The sequence below is a fragment of the Taudactylus pleione genome, unplaced genomic scaffold (assembly GCF_031769625.1).
Source record: "Taudactylus pleione unplaced genomic scaffold, aTauple2 ptg000114l, whole genome shotgun sequence".
Taxonomy (NCBI): domain Eukaryota; kingdom Metazoa; phylum Chordata; class Amphibia; order Anura; family Myobatrachidae; genus Taudactylus; species Taudactylus pleione.
This window is the reverse complement of record NW_028284516.1, coordinates 15,274,204-15,299,856: the sequence shown is the minus strand read 5'-3', so window position 1 is coordinate 15,299,856 and position 25,653 is coordinate 15,274,204. Positions and strand designations below refer to the sequence as shown.

The 25,653-nt window shown below is 46.6% G+C and overlaps 1 protein-coding gene across 1 annotated transcript in view; it reads right to left on the bottom strand.

Annotated features, from left to right (window-relative positions):
• Positions 1-8,892: 8,892 nt before the first annotated feature.
• Positions 8,893-25,653, bottom strand: part of LY96 (lymphocyte antigen 96) — a 31,021-nt gene continuing 14,260 nt past the window's right edge. Inside the window, exons 3-5 of the mRNA XM_088471555.1 lie at positions 22,686-22,814; positions 13,520-13,575; positions 8,893-9,797 (exon numbers count right to left, since the gene is read on the bottom strand). Of these exons, the coding sequence (XP_088327681.1) occupies positions 9,702-9,797; positions 13,520-13,575; positions 22,686-22,814 (281 nt within the window). The 3' untranslated portion in view covers positions 8,893-9,701. The remainder of the gene's footprint in view (positions 9,798-13,519; positions 13,576-22,685; positions 22,815-25,653) is intronic.

Here is a 25,653-nt window from a genome sequence, read left to right as displayed (position 1 = left end):
TTGTACACGTCTTGTTCCCTCTTGACTGCCATTCTATTTCACTCATCTAAGCTAGCTTTGTGTTACATTTTATAATTGCTAATTGTAGCACCTTATACAACTAACATTTCTAAATAAAGATTTGTATATATGAAAAAAAACACACAACACACAAATTCATGATACTATTGGTCATTTATTTTGGCATATATATAAATATATATATATATATATATATATATAGTACTGTGCAAAAGTCTTAGGCAGGTGTGGAAAAAATGCTGCAAAGTGAGAATGCTTTCAAAAGTAGAAGTGTTAGTATTTTGTTAATTGCTAAAAATAAACTATTAAGTGAATGAACAGAAGAGAAATCTAAATCAAATCAATATTTGGTGTGACCACCCTTTGCCTTCAAAACAGCATCAATTCTTCTAGGTACACTTGCACAAAGTCAGGGATTTTATAGGATTATAGTCAGGTGTATGATTAACCAATCCTACCAAACAGGTGATAATGATCATCATTTTCATATGTAGGTTGAAACACAGTCATTAACTGAAACAGAAACAGCTGTGTAGGAGGCTTAAAACTGGGTGAGGAACAGCCAAACTCTGCTACTTAGGTGAGGTTGTGGAAGACAGTTTCATGTCACAGTACATACACCATGGCAAGACTGAGTACAGGATCAAGACACAAGGTAGTTACAAGGTCTCTCCCAGGCAAAGATTTCAAAGCAGACTGGCATTTCAAGATGTGCTGTTCAAGCTCTTTTGAAGAAGCACAAAGAAACGGGCAATGTTGAGAACAGTAGACGCAATGGTCGGCCAAGGAAACTTAGTGAATCAGATGAAAGACACTTCATGCTTACTTCCCTTCAAAATCGGAAGATGTCCAGCAGTGCCATCAGCTCAGAACTGGCAGAAACCAGTGGGACCCAGGTACACCGATTTACTGTTCAGAGAAGTCTGGACAGAAGTGGTCTTCATGGAAGAATTGCGGCCAAAAAGCCATACCTTCAACGTGGAAACAAGGGCAAGCAACTGAACTATGCACAAAAACATAGGAACTGTGGTGCCGAAAAATGTCAGCAGGTGCTCTGGACTGATTAGTAACATTTTTAAATATTTGGCTGTAACAAAAGGCAATTTGTTCGCCCAAGGACTGGTACAATAATGAGTGTCTGCAGACAACAGTGAAGCATGGTGGAGGTTCTTTGCAAGTGTGAGGCTGCATTTCAGCAAATGGAGTGGTACTTACTCATCATGCAATACCATCAGGGAGGCATCTGATTGGCTCCAAATTTATTATGCAGCAGGAGAACGACCCCAAACATACAGCCAATGTCATTAAAGAACTATCTTCAGCATATAGAAGAGCAAGCAGTCCTGGAAGTGATGATATGGCCCCCACAGTGCCCTGATCTCATCATAATCAAGTCTGTCTGGGATTACATGAAGAGACAGAAGGATTTGAGCAAGCCTACACCCACAGAAGATCTGTGGTTAGTTCTCCAAGATGTTTGTAACAATCTCCCTACCGAATTCCTTCAAAAACTGTGTGCAAGTGTACCTAGAAGAATTGATGCTGTTTTGAAGACAAAGGGTGATCACACCAAATATTGATTTGATTTAGATTTCTCTTCTGTTCATTCACTTTGCATTTTGTTAATTGATAAAACTTAAACACTTCTATTTATATATATATATATATATATATATGTCAGGTGCATAAATATTGGGACATTGACAGAATTTTCATATTTTGGCCTCTATTCACCACCACAATGGCTTTGAAATGAAACAAACAAGATGTGCTTTAACTGCAGACTTTCAGATTTAATTTGAGGGTAATTACATCCAAATCACTTTTTAATACTTTGTTGCAAATCCTTTGCAGGCAATTACAGCCTGAAGTCTGGAACGCATAGACATCACCAGACGCTGGGTTTCATCCCTGGTGATGCTCTGCCAGGCCTCTACTGCAAATGTCTTCAGTTCCTGCTTGTTCTTGGGGCATTTTCCCTTCAGTTTTGTCTTCATCAAGTGAAATGCATGCTCAATCGGATTCAGGTCAGGGGATTGACTTGGCCATTGCATAACATTCCACTTTTTAGCCTTAAAAAACTCTTTGGTTGCTTTTGCAGTATGCTTCGGGTCATTGTCCATCTGCACTGTGAAGCGCCGTCCAATGAGTTCTGAAGCATTTAATTGAATATGAGCATATAATTTTGCCCGAAACACTTCAGAATTCATTCTGCAGCTTTTGTCAGCAGTCACATCATCAATAAATACAAGGGAACCAGTTCCATTGGCAGCCAAACATGCCCACACCATGCTTCACTGATGAGGTGGTATGTTTTGGATCATGACCAGTTCCTTTCCTTCTCCATACTCTTCTCTTCCCATCACTCTGGTACAAGTTGATCTTTGTCTCATCTGTCCATAAGATGTTCTTCCAGAACTGTAATGGCTTTTTAGATGTTGTTTGGCAAACTCTAATCTGGTCTTCCTGTTTTTGTGGCTCATCAATGGTTTACATCTTGTGGTGATCCCTCTATACTCACTCTTGTGAAGTCTTCTCTTGATTGTTGACTTTGACACATATACACCTACCTCCTGGAGAGTGTTCTTGATTTGGCCAACTGTTGTGAAGGGGTTTTTCTTCACCAGGGAAATAATTCTTCTGTCATCCACCACAGTTGTTTTCCGTGGTCTTCAGGGTCTTTTGGTGTTGCTGAGCTTTCTGGTGCGTTCTTTCTTTTTAAGAATGTTCCAAACAGTTGATTTGGCCACACCTAATGTTTTTGCTATCTCTCTGATGGGTTTGTTTTGATTTTTCAGCCTAATGATGGCTTGCTTCACTGATAGTGACAGCTCTTTGGATCTCATATTGAGAGTCGACAGCAACTGATTCCAAATGCAAATGTCACACCTAGAATCAACTCCAGACCTTTTACCTGCTTAATTGATAATGAAATAACGAGGGAATAGCCCACACCTGTCCATGAAATAGCTTTTGAGTTGATAGTCCCATTACTTTTGGGCCCTTAAAAAGTGAGAGGCACATATAGAAACCGTTGTAATTCCTACACCGTTCACCTGATTTGGATGTAATTACCCCCAAATTAAATCTGAAAGTCTGCAGCTAAAGCACATCTTGTTTGTTTCATTTCAAAGCCATTGCGGTGGTGAATAGAGGCCAAAATATGAAAATGATGTCAATGTCCCAATATTTATGCACCTGACTGTATATATATATATATATATATTAGGGGTGAGCGGGTTCGGATTTCTGAAATCCGAACCCCCCCCGAGCCCCCCCGATCCGAGTCCGATCCGAGTCAGGCTCGACTTTTCCCGCCTGACTCGGATCTGAAATCGAGGCAAAACGTCATCATCCCGCCTTCCGAGTCTCGCAGGTTTTGGATCCTATATAAGGTACCCGCGTCGGCGCCATTTTCTCACTCGGCTGTGGACAGTGAAGAGGGAGGGTGGGAGTTAGGGCTGTGTAGTGTAGTGTAGTGTAGTGTAGTGCTGCTGTTGTCCACTACTTCAAAGTCCATAGGGGCTGGCTGTGTTGTGCTGTGCTGCTGTTGTTAATAGGGGCTGTGTCCACTACTTCAAAGTCCATAGGGGCTGGCTGGACTGTGTTGTGCAGTCAGTTCTCCATAGGGGCTGTGTCCACTCCAAAGTCCTGTGCAGTGTCCCAGTCCTAAAGGAGTGCTGTAGTGTTGTCCAGGGGGTGCTCTGTCCATCAGGGGTGCTCCCCCCAAGTGCTAAAAAAATAATATATTTTCTGTGTTTGTGAATTGTGTGCACAGTAGCCGCACGTGCATCAACAAAGTAGTGCCAAGCGTGCGCCTGTGTCATAAGTAAAGGGCCGGCTGGCTTGACCGTTAAAGGGTGCTGTAACCCCCGAAAGTACACTCCAGTCCAAACCAAAAAAAAATTATTTTCTGTGTTTGTGAATTGTGTGCGCAGTAGCCGCACGTGCATCAACAAAGTAGTGCCAAGCGTGCGCCTGTGTCATAAGTAAAGGGCCGGCTGGCTTGACCGTTAAGGGTGCTGTAACCCCCGAAAGTACACTCCAGTCCAAACCAAAAAAAAAATTATTTTCTGTGTTTGTGAATTGTGTGCGCAGTAGCCGCACGTGCATCAACAAAGTAGTGCCAAGCGTGCGCCTGTGTCATAAGTAAAGGGCCGGCTGGCTTGACCGTTAAGGGTGCTGTAACCCCCGAAAGTACACTCCAGTCCAAACCAAAAAAAAAATTATTTTCTGTGTTTGTGAATTGTGTGCGCAGTAGCCGCACGTGCATCAACAAAGTAGTGCCAAGCGTGCACCTGTGTCATAAGTAAAGGGCCGGCTGGCTTGACCGTTAAGGGTGCTGTAACCCCCGAAAGTACACTCCAGTCCAAACCAAAAAAAAAATTATTTTCTGTGTTTGTGAATTGTGTGCGCAGTAGCCGCACGTGCATCAACAAAGTAGTGCCAAGCGTGCGCCTGTGTCATAAGTAAAGGGCCGGCTGGCTTGACCGTTAAGGGTGCTGTAACCCCCGAGAGTACACTCCAGTCCAAACCAAAAAAAAAATTATTTTCTGTGTTTGTGAATTGTGTGCGCAGTAGCCGCACGTGCATCAACAAAGTAGTGCCAAGCGTGCGCCTGTGTCATAAGTAAAGGGCCGGCTGGCTTGACCGTTAAGGGTGCTGTAACCCCCGAAAGTACACTCCAGTCCAAACCAAAAAAAAAATTATTTTCTGTGTTTGTGAATTGTGTGCGCAGTAGCCGCACGTGCATCAACAAAGTAGTGCCAAGCGTGCGCCTGTGTCATAAGTAAAGGGCCGGCTGGCTTGACCGTTAAGGGTGCTGTAACCCCCGAGAGTACACTCCAGTCCAAACCAAAAAAAAAATTATTTTCTGTGTTTGTGAATTGTGTGCGCAGTAGCCGCACGTGCATCAACAAAGTAGTGCCAAGCGTGCGCCTGTGTCATAAGTAAAGGGCCGGCTGGCTTGACCGTTAAAGGGTGCTGTAACCCCCAAAGTACACTCCAGTCCAAACCAAAAAAAAAATTATTTTCTGTGTTTAGCCGCACGTATATATCAAATCGATATAACATAAATGGAGGACCAAACTTTCTCCGATAAAAATAAAATAGAGAAAGATCAAGAACCACTTCCTCCTAGTGCTGAAGCTGCTGCCACTAGTCATGACATAGACGATAACATGCCATCAACGTCGTCTGCCAAGGCCGATGCCCAATGTCATAGTAGAGGGCACATACAATCCCAAATGGCAAAGTTCAGGAAAATGACCTTGAAAAAGACATTTAAATCAGCTGAAGAGAAACGTAAACTTGCCAATATGCCATTTACGACACGGAGTGGCAAGGAACGGCTAAGGTCGATCCCTAGTATGTTCATGACTAGTGGTTCAGCTTCACATGACGATGGAAGCCCTCCTCCCACTAAAAAAATCAAAAGAGTTAAGCTGGCAAAAGCACAGCGAAGAACTGTGCTTTCTAAGAAGATATCACAAATCCCAAGGAGAGTCCAAGTGTGGTGGTGGTTGCGATGCCTGACCTTCCCAGCACTGGACGGGAAGAGGTGGCTCTTTCCACCATTTGCACGCCCCCTGCAAGTGCTGAAAGGAGCACCCACAGTCCACTTGCTGATATGCAAATTGAAGATGTCACTGTTGAAGTACAACAGGATGAGGATACTGGTGTAGCTGGCGCTGAGGAGGAAGTTGGCGAGGAGGATTCTGATGGTGATGTGGTTTGTTTAAATCAGGCTCCGGGGGAGACAGTTGTTGTCCGTGGGATGAAAAAGCCCATCACGGTCATGCCTGGGCAGAAGACCAAACATTCCACCTCTTTGGTCTGGCAATATTTCTATCCAAATCCGGACAACAACTGTCTTGCCATATGTACCATATGTAAAGGTGAAATAAGTAGGGGTAGGGACGTCAACCACCTAGGAACATCCTCCCTTATACGGCACCTGCAGCGCGTTCATAAAAAGTTACTGTCAAGTTCAGAAACTTTGGCTAAGACCGTAAGCAGTCCAGGGACACCTAAATCCCGTTGTCCTGTTGTATCCAAGCGCCTGCAAACCACACCGTCAACTCCCTCCTCGTCAATTTCCTCCTTAGTCAGGATCGGAAGTAGTCCTGCAGGCCATGTCACTGGCATGACTGACTCTCCTATCCGGGATTCCTCTGGAGGATCCTGCATTGCTACGCCTACTGCTGCCGCTGCTGCTGTTGCTGCTGCTGGGAGTCGTTCATCATCCCAGAGAGGAAGTAGGAACACCACTACTTTTACTAAACAATTGACCCTCCAACAGTCCTTAGCGAGGAGGATGAAGTACGACAGCAGTCATCCTGAAGCAAAACGTATAACTGAGGCCTTGACTGCTATGTTGGTGTTAGACGTGCGTCCGGTATCCGCCATTAGTGCAGTGGGATTTAGACAATTGATGGAGGTAGTGTGTCCCCGGTTCCAAATCCCGTCTAGATTCCACTTCACTAGGCAGGCGATACCGAGACTGTACAGAAACGTCAGAAAAAGTGTCCTCAGTGTCCTGAAAAATGCCGTTGTACACAATGTCCACTTAACCACGGACATGTGGACAAGTGGAACAGGGCAGACTAAGGACTATATGACTGTGACAGCCCACTGGGTAGATGTATCACCTTACGCAGCAACAGCAGCAGCGTCACCAGTAGCAGCATCTCAGAAACGCCAGCTCGTTACAAGGCAGGCTACGCTGTGTATCACCGGTTTCAGTAAGAGGCACACCGCCGACAACCTCTTAGAGAAACTGAGGGAAATCATCGCCCAGTGGCTTACCCCACTTAGACTCTCCTGGGGATTTGTGATATCTGACAACGCCACCAATATTGTGCGGGCATTACATCTGGGCAAATTCCAGCACGTCCCATGTTTTGCTCACACAATAAACTTGGTGGTGCAGAATTTTCTGAAAAGCGACAGGGGCGTGCAGGAGACGCTTTGGGTGGCCCGAAAAATTTCTGGCCACTTTCGCCATTCAGCGACTGCGTGCCGAAGACTGGAGCGCCAGCAAACACTCTTGAACCTGCCCCGCCATCACCTGAAGCAAGAGGTTGTGACGCGGTGGAACTCAACCCTCTATATGCTTCAGAGGATGGAGGAGCAGCAAAAGGCCATACAAGCCTATACATCCACCTATGACATAGGCAAAGGAGGGGGTATGCACCTGACTCAAGCGCAGTGGAGAATGATTTCCGTGTTGTGCAAGGTTCTCCAGCCCTTCGAACTTGCCACACGTGAAGTCAGTTCAGACACAGCCAGCTTGAGTCAGGTCATTCCCCTCATCAGGCTTTTGCAGAAGCAGCTGGAGAAAAGTGAAGGAGGAGCTAAGACGGAGCGATTCCGCTCGGCATGTGGGACTTGTGGATGAAGCCCTTCATTCGCTTTGCCAGGATTCCAGGGTGGTCAATCTGTTGAAATCAGACCACTACATTTTGGCCACCGTGCTTGATCCTAGGTTTAAAGCCTATGTGGTGTCTCTCTTTCCGGCCGACACAAGCCTGCAGAGGTGCAAAGACCTGCTGGTGAACACACTGTCAGCTGAAGCGGAACGTGACACGTCAACGGCTCCTTCTTCATTTTCTCCCGCAACTGGGGCTGCCAGGAAAAAACTTAGGTATCCTAAGCAACCCGCTGGCGGTGATGCAGGGCAGGCAGGACCAAGTTTGGACATCTGGTCCGGACTGAAGGACCTGGCAACAATTTCTGACATGTCTACTGTCACTGCATATGATACTGTCACCATTGACAGAATGGTGGAGGATTACATCGGTGACAGCATCCAAGTAGGCATGTCAGACAGTCCATACCTGTACTGGCAGGAAAAAGAGGCAATTTGGAGGCCCCTGTACAAGCTGGCTCTATTTTACCTGAGTTGCCCCCCCTCCAGTGTGTACTCCGAAAGAGTGTTTAGTGCAGCCGGGAACCTTGTCAGCGAAAGGCGTAGGAGGTTGCTTCCACAGAATGTGGAGAAGATGATGTTCATCAAAATGAATTATCAGCTCTTCCAGGGAGACCAGCCTCCAGAAGGTACAGAGGGACCTGTGGTGGTGGATTCAAGTGGGGACGAGTTAATACTTTGTGAGGATGAGGATGTACACACTGAAGAGGGTGAGGAATCGGTGGATGAGGAGGATGAGGATGACATCTTGCCTCCGTAGAGCCAGTTTGTGCAGGGACACATTAATTGCCAGCTTGTTTTGTGGGGGCCCAAACGAACCAATCATTTCAGCCACAGTTGTGTGGCAGACCCTGGCGCTGAAATGATTGATTTGTTAAAGTGTGCATGTCCTGTTTATACAACATAAGGGTGGGTGGGAGGGCCCAAGGACAATTCTATCTTGCACTTCTTTTTTTTCTTTGCATTATGTACAGTTTGGGGCCTAGTTTTTCTAACTGCCATCCTGTCTGCCTCTGCAGTGTCACTCCTAGATGGGTCACGTGTTTGTGCCGCCCACTCGTGTCGCTTAGCATAGTCATCCAGCTACCTCGGTGCAACCTTTTGGACATGAAAACACTATTGTGAGGTGTGAGGTGTTCAGAATAGACTGGAAATGAGTGGAAATTAAGGTTATTGAGGTTAATAATAGCATAGGAGCAGAGAAACCAACAAATTCTGTGATTTTAGCTGTTTTTATGCTTTTTAAAAAAAAAATACAGATCCAAAACACAAAACCCAGAACCCAAAACACGGAAGGGTGGTTTTGGCAAAACCAATCCAGATCCAAAACACGAAGAAAGATCCAGATCCAAAACCAAAACACAAAACACGAAAAGTGGCCGGTGCACACCCCTAATATATATATATATATATATATATATATATACACTATGTAGACAAAAGTGATTAGACAATGACAGCAAATAGATCAACAAGATTTTATTGATGCCAGCACTTTGTAGGTCCACCATGTGCAGTGATTACTGTTGACATCCTTCTTGGCAAACTGTCCACAAGTTCCAGGAGAACAGCAGGTGGTATGTTTTGCCATTCCGCCTTAAGTACAGTGACCAACTGTGACACTGAAGAAGGTTGAGTCAACATAGAATGCACTCATCGCTCCAATTCATCCCAGATTTTCTCAATGGGGTTAAGATGTGAACTATGAGTTGGCCAGTCCACCCGGGTTACCGAATTTTCTGTATACCAGCCCAGCATTGCCCTGTAAACATGACAGATTACATTGTCGTCCTGATCAAAACATTTGTTGTTTCCGTAGACCTGCAAGTGCATGGGCCTCCCTACCAAGTGTTCTTGTAGAAATGTAGCGGCCATTTGGAACTTGTCTGCAATGATATGTATATTATGCATTTCGCTTGCGCAAAATTAATACCATACATATCATTGCAGACTACATAGTGTGTGTATATATATATATATATATATATATATATATGTTTTGCTGTTGATGGGGTCGTCTACTTGTATATGTCTTACTGTGGATGGGATCCATGTATCAAGGAAAAAAATTGAGGGGAAACCGTCACATTTCCTGTCTCCGAGCCCAAAAAAACCTGAATACTAGCGGCCAAATGTAATAGCCGGAGCCAGCATAATTCCGGAGAGAGAGTCATTAGATTTAAAGGGGCAATTAGTTTACAGGCAAAACCAGATTATTATTCAGAATTTTCTCCTTGGGTTAATGTACATATTAAGGGTTACTCTTAATATTCAAGGTGAAGTCCATACAAAAGAATATCTCTTCTTGCTGGCCCACCAATAAGTGCACCTTTATAACATATGTGCCCTGGAAAACAGAAAAGGATATAAAATAATTAATAAAGACAAGTAATATATGCTGAGTTACAAACACAATTAGTGCATTATACATTTTCTTGTTTATCATCCAGTTTCCACCGATATACACGGATGGTACCGACATACAGTAGGAATTACTTTGCAAGTTGGCGGAGCTACAGTGTGTGCAGGGTGCGCTATAATATGGAGCACAGAGGTGAGAGAAGCCTAGAACCAGTCAGGGCCGTAAAGAGGGTAGTGCAACCAGTGACATGGCACAGGGCACCGCAGGGCAGGGGGCGCTGTTTGGGCCTGTCAATTTTCCTGTTTATTATCATTCTCACTTGTAGCTTCCTCTTCTTTTATCCCCAGCATCTCCTAGCCTCCCCTATCTCTTCCCTGGCCCTTCTCCATGAGGCCATGGCCCTTTTTCAGATGCACTATCCCTATTTAAAAAAATGTGTGTGTGGGGGGGGGGGCACCAATGCTTTCTCTGGCACAGGGCACCAAAAAGTCTAGTTACAGCTCTGGAACCAGTAGAGTTGTACCCCCTTCAGATACTATTGTTCTTCTTACAACAGCATAGAGCAGTGACCTCCTCTTGCATCGCACAGTAACAGCACTGACTTGCCCTTTTGCCAGGCAAAACATTGTTCTGCCCAAAACCAGACATTTTTCCTAAGATGTACAGCATGTGCCAACATGGCAAAATGAACTCCTGATGTATCACAAATGTGGGATCTTTATCATTTCCTGTTATGCAGCACCGGTGTTTTTAACTGATCCCGTTACATGAATCCTCGTCAGTGGAAAAATGCTGTGATTGGCTGTGTCTGGGCTTTGCCAGCTGTACAGGTTAAAAATAAACTTTTGATTCTACAGGTTAGAGATTGGATGCTCATGAGGGAAAATGTAAAGGGCACTTTTTCTTCTAAGCAGAGCTATCAAAAAATAATAGTATTACAAACACTGCACTGAACAACAGAATCTCAAAGTAATCTCTCAACCTACCTAAGTCATTTTGTTGGAAATCCCAGTGCAGTATCTATTCGCGCTGCTAATATGAAACATAAGTACTATGGCCCAACTCCACGGATCATGTCCTATGCTGCAGGGGAATGATTTCATCAGGTGCAAAAGAAAGGTAGTTCATGGGTAGGACGGGGGAAGTGGGTATGGGTGTGGGGGGTAAAGAGAAATAACTGGAAGCCTTTCAGTATTCATTATTTCCAAATGATCTAGTTTATGGGGGGATACATAGGGCCTGATACAGAGTTGAAAGCTATCCACACACAATGCCAATGTTCAGGTGGTGGAGAAGTGATGGGCGTTACTGGGCAGTGTTAAGAGGTGGTTACAAGTGCACGCAGAAATGGGCCAGTCAGTGGGCGTACTATGGGAGCGTCTCAGGCTGCAAGTGGCTGCATTCACAGGCGCACAGCCGCAGGCATAGGAGGAGAAGCTGTGCCTGCCATAGGGCTGGTGCGATTTTCAATCATACAACCGATGGCGACGTATAAGGATGCACCGATTAATATTACAGCGTAAAATCCACAGAAACTGGACGGCAACACGCAAAAGAATTGTCTCGTGGGGGCTTATCTATAACTCTGTGCACTTATGAATTGTGCATAGGGAGAATGGAAGCCTGTTTCTGGCGAGTCTCTTGCTCTCAGGTTTTGGCTGATGTACGTGCGCTTGAAGACGCACAGATTCTCATCTGTCTGTTTCGAGTCTCACATTAGCAGAAGGTTCTGTGGCTTCATGCAAAAACAGTCAATTAGAGTCTGAAAATCTTCAATACGCACATTTGCGAATACATGATAAGCTACCCCCACTTCACAGCATTACTGCCTCTGGTAGTCCTAACTTTAAACAGCAAGAGGCCCTATAATGGGACAAATATTCATCTGATGGAAATCGAGAGCTAATTCACCAGGAAATATCCCAAAACCTTCAGCACTACAACAACACTGCAAAGACCAGGGGTTATGTTTACTAAATTGCGGGTTTTTAGAAGTGGAGATGTTGCCCATAGCAACCAATCAGATTCTACTTATCATTCATCTAGCACCTTCTAGAATATAATAGGTAGAATCTAATTGGTTGCTATGGGCAACATCTCCACTTCTAAAAACCCACACTTTAGTATATATACACCCACAGGACTCCCTGTGGTGGAGAGCGCATCATATATTTGCAAAGGTATACGTTCAGGTTCCCAACAGCGGGTATTCCGGCGTTCACAATGCCCATGCCGGAATCCGACACTTATCGGAATACCGGCGCCTGGATCCCATACCTCCCAACATGACCCTCTCCAGGAGGGACACAATGCTCTGGTCCTGGACTTCCCTGGTTAGAGGCGGGGCTGCAGCACAGTTCAAAATTCAAATAGGGGAGTCACACCAACTGTCATTTCACACACTGCCAAACATCACTGGCTGGTACTCACTGGCAGTTGGTGTGACTCCCCTATTTGAATTTTGGGCTGTACTGCAGCCCCGCCTCTGGAGCCTCCACCAATCATAAATTGCCAGGGAAGTCCCGGACCAGAGCATTGTGTCCCTCCTGGAGAGGGTCATGTTGGGAGGTATGGGATCCCGATCACTGGGATCCCGAAGGTAAGTACCGGTGTTAGGGAGAGAGTTAGAGTTTGGCACTAGGGGGAGGGTTAGGGGTAGGCACTAAGGGGGGAGGGATAGGTTTAGGGTGCGGGGAGGGGGAAGTTAGGTTTAGGCACTAAGGGAGAGGTTAGGTTTAGGCACCAGGGAGAGAGAGTTAGGGTTAGTATACTTACAGCCATCAAGATTATAACTTGGTCGGGATGCCGGTGTCGGGATTTGGACCACCAAGAACCCGACCCCCGGCATCCCGTACCCTACCCATTTGCAAATGTGTGTAACTAGGTTTCCTGTATTTCATGTAAAAATAACATCAGCTTTTATACTGGTTTACAGAAGTGTGGTTGGGGGAGATTTCTGTGTGTTTTTCTAGTACCCCGCGTACTGTCACTTATAAATTGTTTGAGCAATTTATCACATCTCCATTTTATGTCATTATTTGTCATTTGTCATTATTTGAAATATGTTACATAGACAATGGGCCTGATTCACTACAGTTCGCAACTGCGATTACACACGCAATCGGCCAATTGTTGTGATCTGCACATGCATATGCATCGCAGTGCTCGAACCAGTCACTGTGATTGGGACTGCAATCGCAGTTACTATGCAGACCCATTGCAGAGTGATTGACAGGAAGTGCCATTTGTGGGTGATGACGGGGGGGTGGTAGGCGGACGCAGGCGTGCCAGTGGGTTTGAATGCTGTTGCATGGGCGTGCATAAATTATCCACTGTGATGCCTTATGCAGCTTGTGTATTCATAACGTGCAATGAAGTTAGAAAATTCAGAGTAAGGTCTGACCTTGTGCAAGTGTGCGTGAGGCTGCGATTGTACTCGATGTTACCGATGGTTTTGCAGTCTTGCTAAGGATTACGGATGTGTGTATTAAGGTAAAGTGGGCGTCCTTGTGTAGTTCTGTGACGGCATAGCGATCGCAATGAATTAGCATACTATCGCAGTTGAACTGCGTGCGTAATAACTATTGCAATCGCAGTTGCGATCCGTAGTGAATCAGGCCCTAGACTCAGCTATAGGACGGTCCATAAATCACAATGCACAAACAAATACACTTCTACAATAAATAAACATAAAAAACACACAGTACCTTCACAAATGGCAGTTTAGAAAGACGTCTTTGATATGTACTAAAAACCAGTCTTTCTGTAGAAAAATAAATATGTAGTTAGTGAAAATGTTCAGTAACACAAAGGGTTAAATTCAGTATACAATTTACTGGAATAACATTTGCTGACCATCATTCATGAACATGGCAAATATACACTGATGTGCCGAAAGTCATGGTATAGATGCCTAGTATTGTGTAGGACCCTCTGTAGCTTGGTGTGGCACTGATTCCATAAGTGGACAGAAGACCTCTAGAGAAATGTTGACCCATGCCGTCTGGATAGTTTCCCACTGCTCCCTGGTATTTGCAGGTGCAGGATCTTAGGTGCAAATGAACCTTTTCACCATGTCCCACAAATGCTCAATTGTGTTCATATCGGGTGAACGTGGGGGCCGCACCATTCATCAGAACTTTCCAGAATACTCCTTAATATAATTTTGTATAACCTGGGACCGATGACACAATTATTCTGCTGGAATATTCTATCGTTGTGGAGGTACATGAAGGGCTGCAAATGGTCATCAAGCAATGCAATGTAGCAGTTACCAGTCAATGACGTGTTCAGGCGGACCAGTGAACCCAATCCATGCCACTTGAATACATCCCACACCATTATGAATGTGGATGTGATTTGAGCCAGTGTTGCTTGTGCTACCATGAACAATTCTGGTGAGACGTTACTGGTCACGATCGTTAAACACCTTTGATCAGTTGATGTGCTGCCCACGGTGGGTGGTCAGGGGCGTAGAGAGGCCGGCCGGGCCCGGATGAAGGCATAGCGGCGCTGCGCGCTGGTAAGCCCCTCAGCCTGTCGCAAAGCTGAGGGGGATGCGATCAGTGTGAGCCCCTCAGCCTGGCGCAAAGTCATGGGGTGGCACGAACAGCGTGATCGCTACCCCCCACAGGCATAGGAGACCGCTAGAGCAGTCTTCCACAGCAGCCCAGCACACAGCAGCGTGAGTTAGGCTGCTGTGATTTAAAAGGGAGGGGAAGCGGCGCCGGGCCCCTCCAGCAGCCCAGTTCCCAGGTAATTAATACCACCCCTCAGCATCCCAGTGGGTGGTAACGCCTTCCATGGGGTATTCCCGGTACACCCAGGACATGGTATATTGAGGAATGTTGCATGTCCTCCCAACTTCGGAAATAAATGTCCGATCCGTCGGGCACCGACTATTATGCCACATTTGAACTCTGATAATTCACATCGCCTTGCCATGAGCAGCCTAGCCGATGTAAAAACTGACTGCTGAGAAGTCAGATTACAACTGATGCAGGTTTCCAAAACGTCACAGTACGGTGATGCCACCTAGCATTACCTCTACATACTGTTATCCCATGACTTTTGGCATTTCAGTGTATATCCATATCTCTCATTAATCTTTAATAACAAAGCATCTCTTATTTATCTGTGATTGGCTATCTTTTGGTAGCTCATTAATAAAACTGTGCTAGACCATGAATCACCCAGTTTGTAACAAACATATACATTTGTTTTATACACTAGATTTATGGATTTTTTCTAGTCTTGTTTATGAAAAGGAGAGTTATGGTAAAACTTACCCTTGATAACTCTCTTTCTTCGAAGTCCATAGGGTCCACTGGGAGACAATGGGGTGTAGGTGGTACTTGGAGGACTGGACACCAACAGCAAAGCTTTTTCATATCCCAGGATGCTCTGGTCCTTGCCCCTATACCCCGCCCACAGCCTGAAGGCAAATCAGTTTTGTTAACAAGCCCAAGGCAGGAGCAGGATAGGAGAGAAGGAAGACTGGTACACTGAAGAATCACACTCTCACACAGAGAAGGAAACAAGTGACCAAGAGAAGAAACCCATAGAAGCCAGGTGCGTCAGGGCGGGTGCCCTGTGGACCCTATGGACTTCGAAGAAAGAGCGTTAACAAGGGTAAGTTTAACGATAACTCTCCTTTTCTTCTACAGGGTCCATAGGGCTCCACAGGGAGACAATGGGGATGTCCCAAAGCAGTTGTTCAAGGACGGGGAAACTGTAGCCAGCACAGGAAGGCCAGTCTGCGTGTAAGCCTGTGAGATAGCCATGCAAAGCCATGTGGCCGGAGTGTGTTTGTGGAATCCATATAAGACAAAGAGGAAGTCCGATTTCCTGATGGAACTAGTATGGTCCATGCAAATCTTCATAGCACGGTTCACATCCAAAGAGGCCTCACCTGCTGAGAGGTCTGGTGATTGAAAGGCCGGAACCACAATTTCTTCATTAAGGTGGAAATGGGAAACCACCTTGGGAAGGAAGCCAGGGCGTGTTGAGAGAACAGCCCTGTCTGGATGAAAGATTAGGAATGGGCATAGACAGGAAAGTGCCCCAAATTCCGATAGCATATGGGCAGATGCTATAGCCAGAAGAAACAGAGTCTTCGCAGTGAGCCATTTGACATCTACTGATTCCAGGGGTTCAAATGGAGATACTTGAAGTGCATGGAGAACCACTGACAAATCCCACGGAGCCACAGGGAGGACAATGGGAGGTTGCATATGGATAACACCTTGCAGGAAGGTGTGACCATCCGGTAGAGGAGAAATTCTGCACTGAAAACAGATTGATAGAGCAGAGACGTGTACTTTCAGAGAGGCTAGGCAGAGTCCAAGATCCAATTCAGCTCGAAGAAAGGCAAGGCCTCTAGAAACCCTAAAAACCTGAGGGTCATAGTTTCTAGTAGCACACCACTGGAAATATGTATGCCACACCCGGTGATAATCCTGGCAGAGGCTGGTTTACCTGCTCTGAGCATGGTCTGTACCATAGAGTTAGAGAACCCTTTAGACCTTAGGAGAGATTTCTCATGAGCCGAGGTTCGGATGTAGACAGGGACCGTGAGACAACAGCTCTGATCAAAGAAGAAGTTGGAGAGGAACGTCTATGGAGAGACTTTGCTGGACAGAGTACCAATGGCTTCTGGGCCAAGCCGGAGCCACCAAGAGGACAGTTCCCCCCTCTTACTTGAACTTCTGAAGAACCCGGGGCAGACTATAGGAGCAGACTGGAGGAAAGAGGTATGCCAAATGGAAGGTCCACCTCACAGATAATGCATCCGCATTGAAGGTGGACACCATGGATCCCAAGGTCTGCATTGCAGAGTGAATTGACACTCGGCGACGCTGGAGTAGCCTGCGCACTCGGTGCTGTAGTGCAGTGATTTTGTCTGCTGTCAGGAAGATTCTCTGAGTCTGAGAGTCCAGGAGGGCTCCCAGATGCACCATTCTTTGAGAAGGAGTCAGGGAAGACTTTTTCCAGTTGATCAGCCAACTGTGCATTTGTAGAAAGGCAATGGTTATTTGTAGATGGTGGTGAAGACTTTCTGGGGAGCTTGCTAAGAGCAAGAGATCGTCCAGGTATGGGAGCAACCTGATCCCTTGACAACGAAGATAGGCCGCCATAACTGCTACGATATTGGTAAAGGCCCGAGCTACCACGGAAGTAGCAGATGCCTTGGAAGCTAGGAGAGCAGTATCCAAAGCTGCTTCACCTAAATAGGAGGCTGCATCTCTAATGTGAGATATGTAGGACAGCTGTTCCCTCAAAAAATCAGAAGGATATGTATCTTCTAGGGTCTCTGCCCAACTCTCAATGGCTTTTGCCACCCAGGCTATAGCCTTGGCAGGATGAGTAATAGCTCCTGTGAGAGAATATATAGATTTCAGGCAAGCTTTAATCCTTCTATCCATGGTCTTCTTTAAGGAGGATGCAGTATGGATAGGTAAGGTAGCATTTTTAACTAAGCGTGTCATGTGGGAATCCACTGCAGGGGGATCTTCCCATTTAGTGCAATCAGTAGCTGGAAAGGGGTAAAAGGAAATTAATCGTTTAGGCAGCTGAAACCTTTTACTTGGCATATTCCATGCCTCACTCATAAGATCAGGTAGCTGATCAGAGTGAGGAAACTGGCAAAACTACCTTCTGTCGTTTAAATAATGGCTGTTTTGCCTTAGGAGTGGTTCTGCCTCTTCTACTTGAAGAATAGATTTTACAGCTTTCACAAGTGCAGGTATATTCAATTTAGAGGGGGTTTCCTTGTCTCCCGAGGGGGAGTCAGAGTGAGAGAAGTCTGCGTCTTCAGCCTCCCCAGATGATAATTCAGAATCTGATAGCTGGGTGGACTGGGAAGATAACACAGCACGCTTAGTAGGTTTACTAGGTAAGGGTCTCGCCTTTGCAGCATTTGTTGAAAGGCTGTAGAGGTATCCGCCAGACTCTGCACTGAGGTAGAAAGTATGTCTACCCATGGGGAAGGCAAAAGATTTGCAGGGATTACCTGTTGTGGCCATCCCATAGGGGGAGCCACCACAGAGACTGCTAGGTGGTCCGCAATTTTTGCCAACACCTGTGAAAAAGAAGCACAGGGGGGGACGTAGGGGCTGATGGGCCAGGTGCTGTATAACAAGATACAGAAAGACCATCTTGAATGAGATCCTTTGAAGCTAAGCCTGCTAATCAGGATTTACAAGATAGCAGAGTAGGAGCAGCAGGCTACTTGTTATTCTTGCCTTCTCCAGACATAGCTGCAAGATAATGTGGCACACGATCTGGCACAGTGCAGTGAGCAACCAAGACATATGTGCAATATGGCAAAGTGTAGTGCGCAACACCGATATAAAGTATGTGATAACTCTCACAAATATGGGGAGATATGATTTACAATCAACCCCCTATACCTCAGTATTCTATAGTTAGAATGAAAGAAAGAGAAAGGTATAAGCTGACAGTTGTGAAAAAAATAAACAGACAGCAGTGTTAGCACAAGTCAAGTCACATACAATGCAGAACATATTATATACTGACCTGAATACAGAAAAATGGCTGCCATGAGTCTCAGAGGGGGCGGAGGGTGAGGGAGGAGCAACTTAGAAGGAGGCAAGATGTAGTGGAATGGCGCCCTGAACCAGGGGAGGGGCCGCAGAGAGAGGGCCTTCTCCCTTATGCTGCCACCAATCACCGGGTCTGTGGCCTTAATCTGTGCCCTGCGCCAGTGCTTGTAATGCCCTGGTGGTCTAGTGGAGGACGAACCGGTGTCCACATCAGCTCCTCTGGTCTGTCTCCTGAGACCAGAGGCAAGACTGTGCATAGACGTGGGTCCCTGCAAGCGGAGATCCGCCTTACCTGTCCCCTTGGGTCCCGGCTGCAGTCTGGGGTCCGAGGAGCCCTGCTAGCTAGGTCCCCCAGGAGCCCTGCCGAATGTACCTAGTAGAGGGCTAGTGACGTGGCGCCGCGGAAGGGTGATGGAGCAGCAGTGCAGCCTTCCAAAGGACTGTCTAGTGCTGCTGCTCTGTAGTAAAAATAAATTAAAATAAAAGTAAATCATAAAAATAAAACTTGGGCTGCTTAATAGCAGCCCCACTGTCTAACGGTGATCCAGCTCCTGCCGAACACCAACAAAACTGATTAAACTTTTCTATCGTCAGATGACAGATGAACCATACTAAATAATCTTAAACTCTAACTCTAACTTAACTAAAATAAAGACATGAGACCAAAAGTGCCATTCAAAATTAATGGTCAGCTTTATTTTATTACAACAGAAAAATGGTGGCATAAGAAAGAACGGCAGCATATTGCGAACCAGTTGACTTAGGCAAATGATGTCACAAATTGCGAGGGCCAACTATCCCAATGTCAAAGGCAAATGTGAAATTCGCTTGCAATGGCCAACTATCCCTTTCTAGCAAAAGGGGAGGTATCCAACACCCATACCAATGCACTACTAAGGCCCCCTCAGGTGAGAGGCACCGCTGACCCCATTAGGGTGAAATCAGCCTAACCAATGCATTGAACCTGAGTGCACCCCCCATACTGCAGCAAGCTGGCTGCCAAGTTGCCGTTCTTCCCCTGTACGTCAATAAAGCTGACACAGACAAGACACAATAAGGGAAGGGAGGGTGGGAGATCAAAACAAAGAGGCAGGAATAATATACATCACTGACCTAAATCTCTCTAGACCCCTCCCTAAAGATGATGCACACCAATCAAACTGCTACCCGTGCTGTCCGTCAAACTGCAAACACAAACCCCTAACTATTAACACATTCTGTCCCTGACTTGAGGTTTTTGAGCCTTCAGTTTTAAGGCAAAACTTCAGTTATCTTTGCCTTCAGGCTGTGGACGGGCTATAGCAGACCCTCCAACATGACCCACTCCATTAGGTACAAAATGCTCTGATCCTGGACTTCCCACCTAATTTATGATTGCAGCCACCTGTGTTGAAACACCTGTTTTATCAATTACCTAGTTCCACACAGGTGGCTGCTATCATAAATTAGGTGAGAAGTCCAGAAGCAGAGCATTTTCTACCTGGTGGAAGGGGTCATGTTGGAGGGTAGGCTATAGAGGGAAGGACCGAAGCATCCTGGGATACGAAAAAGCTTTGATGTTGGTGTCCAGTCCTCCAAGTACCACCTACACCCCATTGTCTCCCTGTGGAGCTCTATGGACCCTCAAGAAAATAGCATTTAAAGGATCACTAAACCTAAAATATAAGTTGCTTTGTATAACAATGCTACTAATAACTTAACAAATATATGTAAACCATTTCTAATTAGGAGCTTTAAGGAGGTGGTGCAGTAATTTGTGGTAGCAGACTCCACTGGGAGTATCAGGGAGGCTGGTCTACTCTTCCCGGAATTCTTGAGTCTCCCAGACATTCCTGGAGTGTAAGCAATTAAGAGGTCTATTTACTAAGCAGTGTTAGGAGACAGAGGGCCTGATTCTGACCCGCTCGCGAGCGCTGAGCGCTCACAAGCGGGTCGATGGTGCCCTAGTGCGCATGCGTACGACGGAGGGAGCTCCGTCGTGCGCAAGCGCGGAACCCGAATAGCGACGGCCAAGCCGTCGCTATGGGTCTCGCACCAAAGAGGGCATGCTGTCGATGTTGATTGACAGCACGCCCCCTTTGGTGGGCATGCCGGAGGCGTTCCCATGGGAACGCCTACCGTCTGGGGCCGGCCCCACTGACATCACTTGTGATGTCAGTGGGAGTGCTTTTGGCTCTGATAGAGCCAAAAGCACTCCTGGGCTTGCGGCAGCGAGACCCTACCGCAGGGTCTCGTCGCAAGCCCGATGGTCGCGATGGTCTTGACCATCGCGACCATCTTTTTGGCCGCTCGGATAAGCTGTGGGTGGTCACCCACAGCTATGCGAGCGGCCAGGAGGCCGCTCCAATAAGAGGTAGGAGGGCCCTGATTCAGAGCGAGCGCTCTTATCAGAGCGTCCGGCTCTGAATCAGGCCCAGAGTCAAAAGTGATAGGGTGCCAGCCAATCAGCTCCCAACTGTCATTTTTCAAACACAGCCTGTGAGATGACAGTTGGGAGCTGATTGGCTGGCACCTTATCACTTTCTTATCACTTTTCACTCTGTCTCCTAACACTGCTTATAAGTGAAACCGAACTTGAATTCTCTGATAACGTATTTACATTTGCTATGCAGCTGTGGGGCAGCACGGTGGTTAGTATTGCTGCCTCACAACACCTAGGTCATGAGTTCGATTCTAACCAGGACCCTGTGTGGAATTCATATATTTTCCCCATGTTTGTGAGCATTTCATCAAGGCAATCTGCTTCCCCCCTCCATACTCCAGAAAACATACTGGTAGATGAATTGGCTGTTGTAGAAAAAAAAATTATTCTAATGTGTGCGTGCCCATGTGACAGGGACTACAGATTGTAAGCTACACTGGGGCAGGGACTGTTGCCAATTACTAAATATTCTCTGGAAAGCGTTGCAGACTGTGTTATTGACAAGAATCGCTAGGCTACAGGGAATAGCGGAAAAGAACGCAGGCATGTCGCGACCGTTTTGGGAATGTGTCACATCTTGTGCCTGCAATCCCGTATGCAGTAAACATGGCTGCGGCGGCTCAGTACAGATGGACCATTCTGCGCAACCGGGTTCCGGTCTAAAGATCTACAGTAAAAAGGTAGACAATGTCTAGATAGACACCAGATGTTAGACAGGCTATAGGTCGACAGGGACAGAAAGTCAACATGGACAAAAGGTTGACACATTAAATGTCGACATGTAAGAAAGTTAACAGGTACAAATGGTCGACGTGGTCAAAGGTCGATGTGAAAATGGTCGACACGTGATTTTGTTTGTTTATTAAGGGTTATGTTTAGGCACTTACCGGAGGGTTAGGGTTAAGCACTTACCCCCAACAGTTAGGGTTAGGCACTTACCCCAATGGTTAGGGTTAGGCACCAGGGGGGAGGGTTAGGCACTTACCGAAGTGTTAGGGTTAGGCACTAGAAGAGACGGTTATAGTCAGGCACCTACCCCGACGGTTAGGCACCAGGAGTGAGGGTTATGGTTAGGCACCAGGAGTGAGGGTTATGGTTAGGCACCAGGAATGAGGGTTATGCACCTAACAGTAACCATTGGGGTAAGTGCCTAACCCTAACAAAAAAAAATAAAAAAATCATGCGTCGACCATTTTCATGTCGACCATATGCACGTCTACCCTTTGACAATGCAGGCTTTCTTACATGTCGACCTTTTGTCCCTGTCAATCTTTTGTCCCTGTCGACCTATTGCCTGTCTAACATCTGCTGTCTATCTAGCCCTTTTTACTGTAGATCTTTCAATCCACATCCGCGCGACCATAGGGTTACTCAGGAGGCCAATTATCAAAGGATCTGCGACCGCTGGTGCATCTTTTTATGCAGATGCTAGGCATTGCAAAGCCGCTGGTGGGGGACCGTATACATTCCTCAGCGCCTGTGACATTTGCATATTTTTGCATAGCGGATGCGTATACAGACGCAGCTGTGGAGGAATTAGCGTACATAGTCAACAGAGGTACCAATATGTAAAAATGCATTATCCCCATGTTAGCCAATTTTTGAAAACATAATTCAGGGATATTGTACAAGCCACACCTAGGCACTGTGCCAAAGGATTGTGTGCCGTGCTCCAGCCGAGGTATGTGTTTAGTGCCACCTATGGGCATATCTAGTGTCACCCAGGGGCATGTGCATCACCACCTGGTAGAATCTGTGTCCCGGAGGCGGCACATGCACAGTCGGGGACCATCCGCTCGCAAGCGGGTCTGAATCAGGCCATTAATTCTTAAGTCATTGCAGGAACTGATGTAATCGTTTCACATACCATTACAAAACATGCCTTACCTCCTTTTATACCTCCACAAAAATCAAATTCATCATCAACTCCAGAACATAATACATATGTAAAGTATGAGACTTTCATCGATTCTTTCCAGATTTCTACCTTGGCATGCACACGGTCCAAGTTTATTCCTGTGACAATGACATATTAACTTTACTCCACATAACATGAGGCAAATGGTAGAACACACCACAGGTTAAAAATAAAGTTTTAGTTTCATCCTATTTATTTAACTTTCAATAAGGAAAATGCACAGCTTCATCACCAGAACATATTTTAGGTTGTAGAGCAATAAGGGCCCATGCAGGGGCGTAACTAGACCTAGGGGGCCCCATAGCAAAATTTTCACATGCCCCCCCCCTAGGTCCACTCCCCATCCGCTCCCCCTCCACCAGGACGCCGGGAACCCATCTTTATAGACTCAGGCCCCAACGTCACAGTAAGGATGGCCCTCGACTGGATCCGTAATCATCGATGGTTTATGGGCCATATGGTTTCCCTCCATCAATGGAAGAACATAACCGAATAGTTTTTTTTTTTTTTTACAAGGTACCGGGATACAGAGCATAGCTCCACTCCCCCGACACACGCGAAGCCATGCCCGTGGTTCTGATTGGCCCACGGGCCAGTCAGTCATAGAACAGGGATGACCATTGGTTGGTGAAGCCATCGATGGTCATCCATTGCAAAGCTGGTTACCATCGATGGCCACTTTCTATTTTGCCATCGATGGTAAAACATACTGATGATCATCACGTCACAGGCTACAGCCACGGCCGGGATGCCTGCCGCTAGGCCACACCCCCTGTGCAGTCTGCTTCCCCCTCCCCTCCAGTGATTGATGGATGATGCAATTCGCACTGAAAGCAGCTGCTCGTTATGACCACACATTGACAACTACCGAATACCCTCATATGTTGTAGTAGCAAAACATTTTACTAAATACACTGATGTGCTGTATATTTATGATTAATAATGTCCCAAATGTTATATAGGAATATTCAGTAATAAATCTATGGAATGTTTCTCCAAGGCTTTTATCAAATAGAAGTGCTCAATAGGACTGAATGTAAAATACCTGCTAATTCAATATACCTTAAGCACCTGCCAGTAGCTATCAAATCCATATAGTACTCAGCAATTAATTTCCTTATGTGCACTTCAAGATATCTGTATTTCTGGCATGTACATCGTAACAGTCATCATGCTTCTGCACACAGGGCCTGATGTAGACCCGGTCGCAAGCGCTGAGCGCTCGCAACCGAGTCGATGGTGGCCCACAGCGCATGCGCACGACAGAGCCGGGTCCGTCGTGCGCATAAGCGAGACCCGGGTAGCGACGGGCAATCCGCCGCTCCGGGTCTCGCACCAAAGGGGGCAAGCTGTTGATGTTGAGTGACAGCTCGCCCCCTTTGGTGGACAGGCCTGGGGGTGGCTGCCCAAACGGAGGCGTTCCTATGAGAACGCCTGCCGTTTGGAGGCGGCCCCACTGACATCACAAGCCGAAAGGTCTCTGGGGCTTGCGATGAATGTGACCCTACCACAAGGGTCTCGTCGCAAGCCCGATGGTCGCGATGGTCTTGACCATCGCGTCCATCATCATGGCCGCTCGCTATAGCTGTACAGCCAAGAGGCTGCTCAAAAAAAAAAAAAGCCCGGCCCTGATTCAGAGCGAGCGCTCTGTCAGAGCGAGTGGCTCTGAATCAGGCCCACTGTCCAAAATGTCTCTCAAAGGGCAGGACATCACTTGTCGCATTTTGAATGTGATGCATCTCTCCACTGATCACAGCGTTTAGTAACGCCGTATGCATAAGGATTTGAGATTAAAACCACAAAGGAAAGCTTCTCTGATAAGAGCTGTGCTCTGTGGTGTTTATGACCCGGGTGTTCTTCTGCACATGTGCGGCAATCTGCCAGCACATGCACGAGCTGCTGCTTCTTCTCACTCCTGAGACTGGATGCCACTGTCTGCTGCACGGGAGAAGCCGACCAGTGTGAGGTAAGTGACTGCACAGCACACTGAGGTCACACACACTCACCCACACACTAGGCGCAGACGGCTGGGGAAATGGCGCGGCCACCATTTTCCCAGCGATGTCCTCACAGTGCATGCGCAAAATGCTGGAAAAATTACCGCGGTGCCCATTTTCCGGCGTTTTCAGCAGTGCTGAGAGATCCTACGCGTGACCTCGGAGCAGTAAGTTTTAAATAATATGGGTGCAGGGTATGCACCTGGACCTGGGGGCCCGTGTGCACCGCACACCCTGCACCCATTATAGATACGCTCCTGACTGACAGGCATGACAGCACTCTCACCCAGTCTGCAGACGTCGGAGGAAGTGCCTTCAGCATGCCATGGATGCAGAAGAGAGAACATTGCTGCCAGAATGTGAGTATCTTTTGGACTAATGAAACTAAGTGCAAATTCCCAATTGCTTAATTAGTCATTAGGTGGAGAGCCGCAGGAGTCCCAGAGCATTTCCCGACCATAAATAATATGGATTTTAGAAAAAATTGGTCATGCTCTGGGGCTGTGAGAAAAAAATCCTGCAACCTAATCGAATAGCAAAAATCCAGCACCTGCGGGGGAAAGCCTGCAGGTGCGGAATTTTTGCTATTCTTACACCTAATTTAATATGCCCCTTGTTGTGGTTCTCCAAAGTTAAAAAGTTGTCTGGTGGGATCCACAGGGAGGGAAAATTACAAGCAGCAGGTAATAAGATGTAATATGTTCCCCTTTCTTCCTACTCAACAAGTCACTAGGACCTGGAGCGCAGCATGGGCTGCAGGAGTAGCTGTGTTCAGATGGAGAGCAGACGGGGTAGGACCAATAAGTCCCATAGTAGGGGGGGCAAGACTGTAGCTGACTTCCCCGTTCTCAGAGCCTGATTCAGACCCGCTCGCGAGCGCTCGCAAGCGGGTCGATGTTGCCCAAGTGCGCATGCGCACGACGTAAGCGGCTCCATCGTG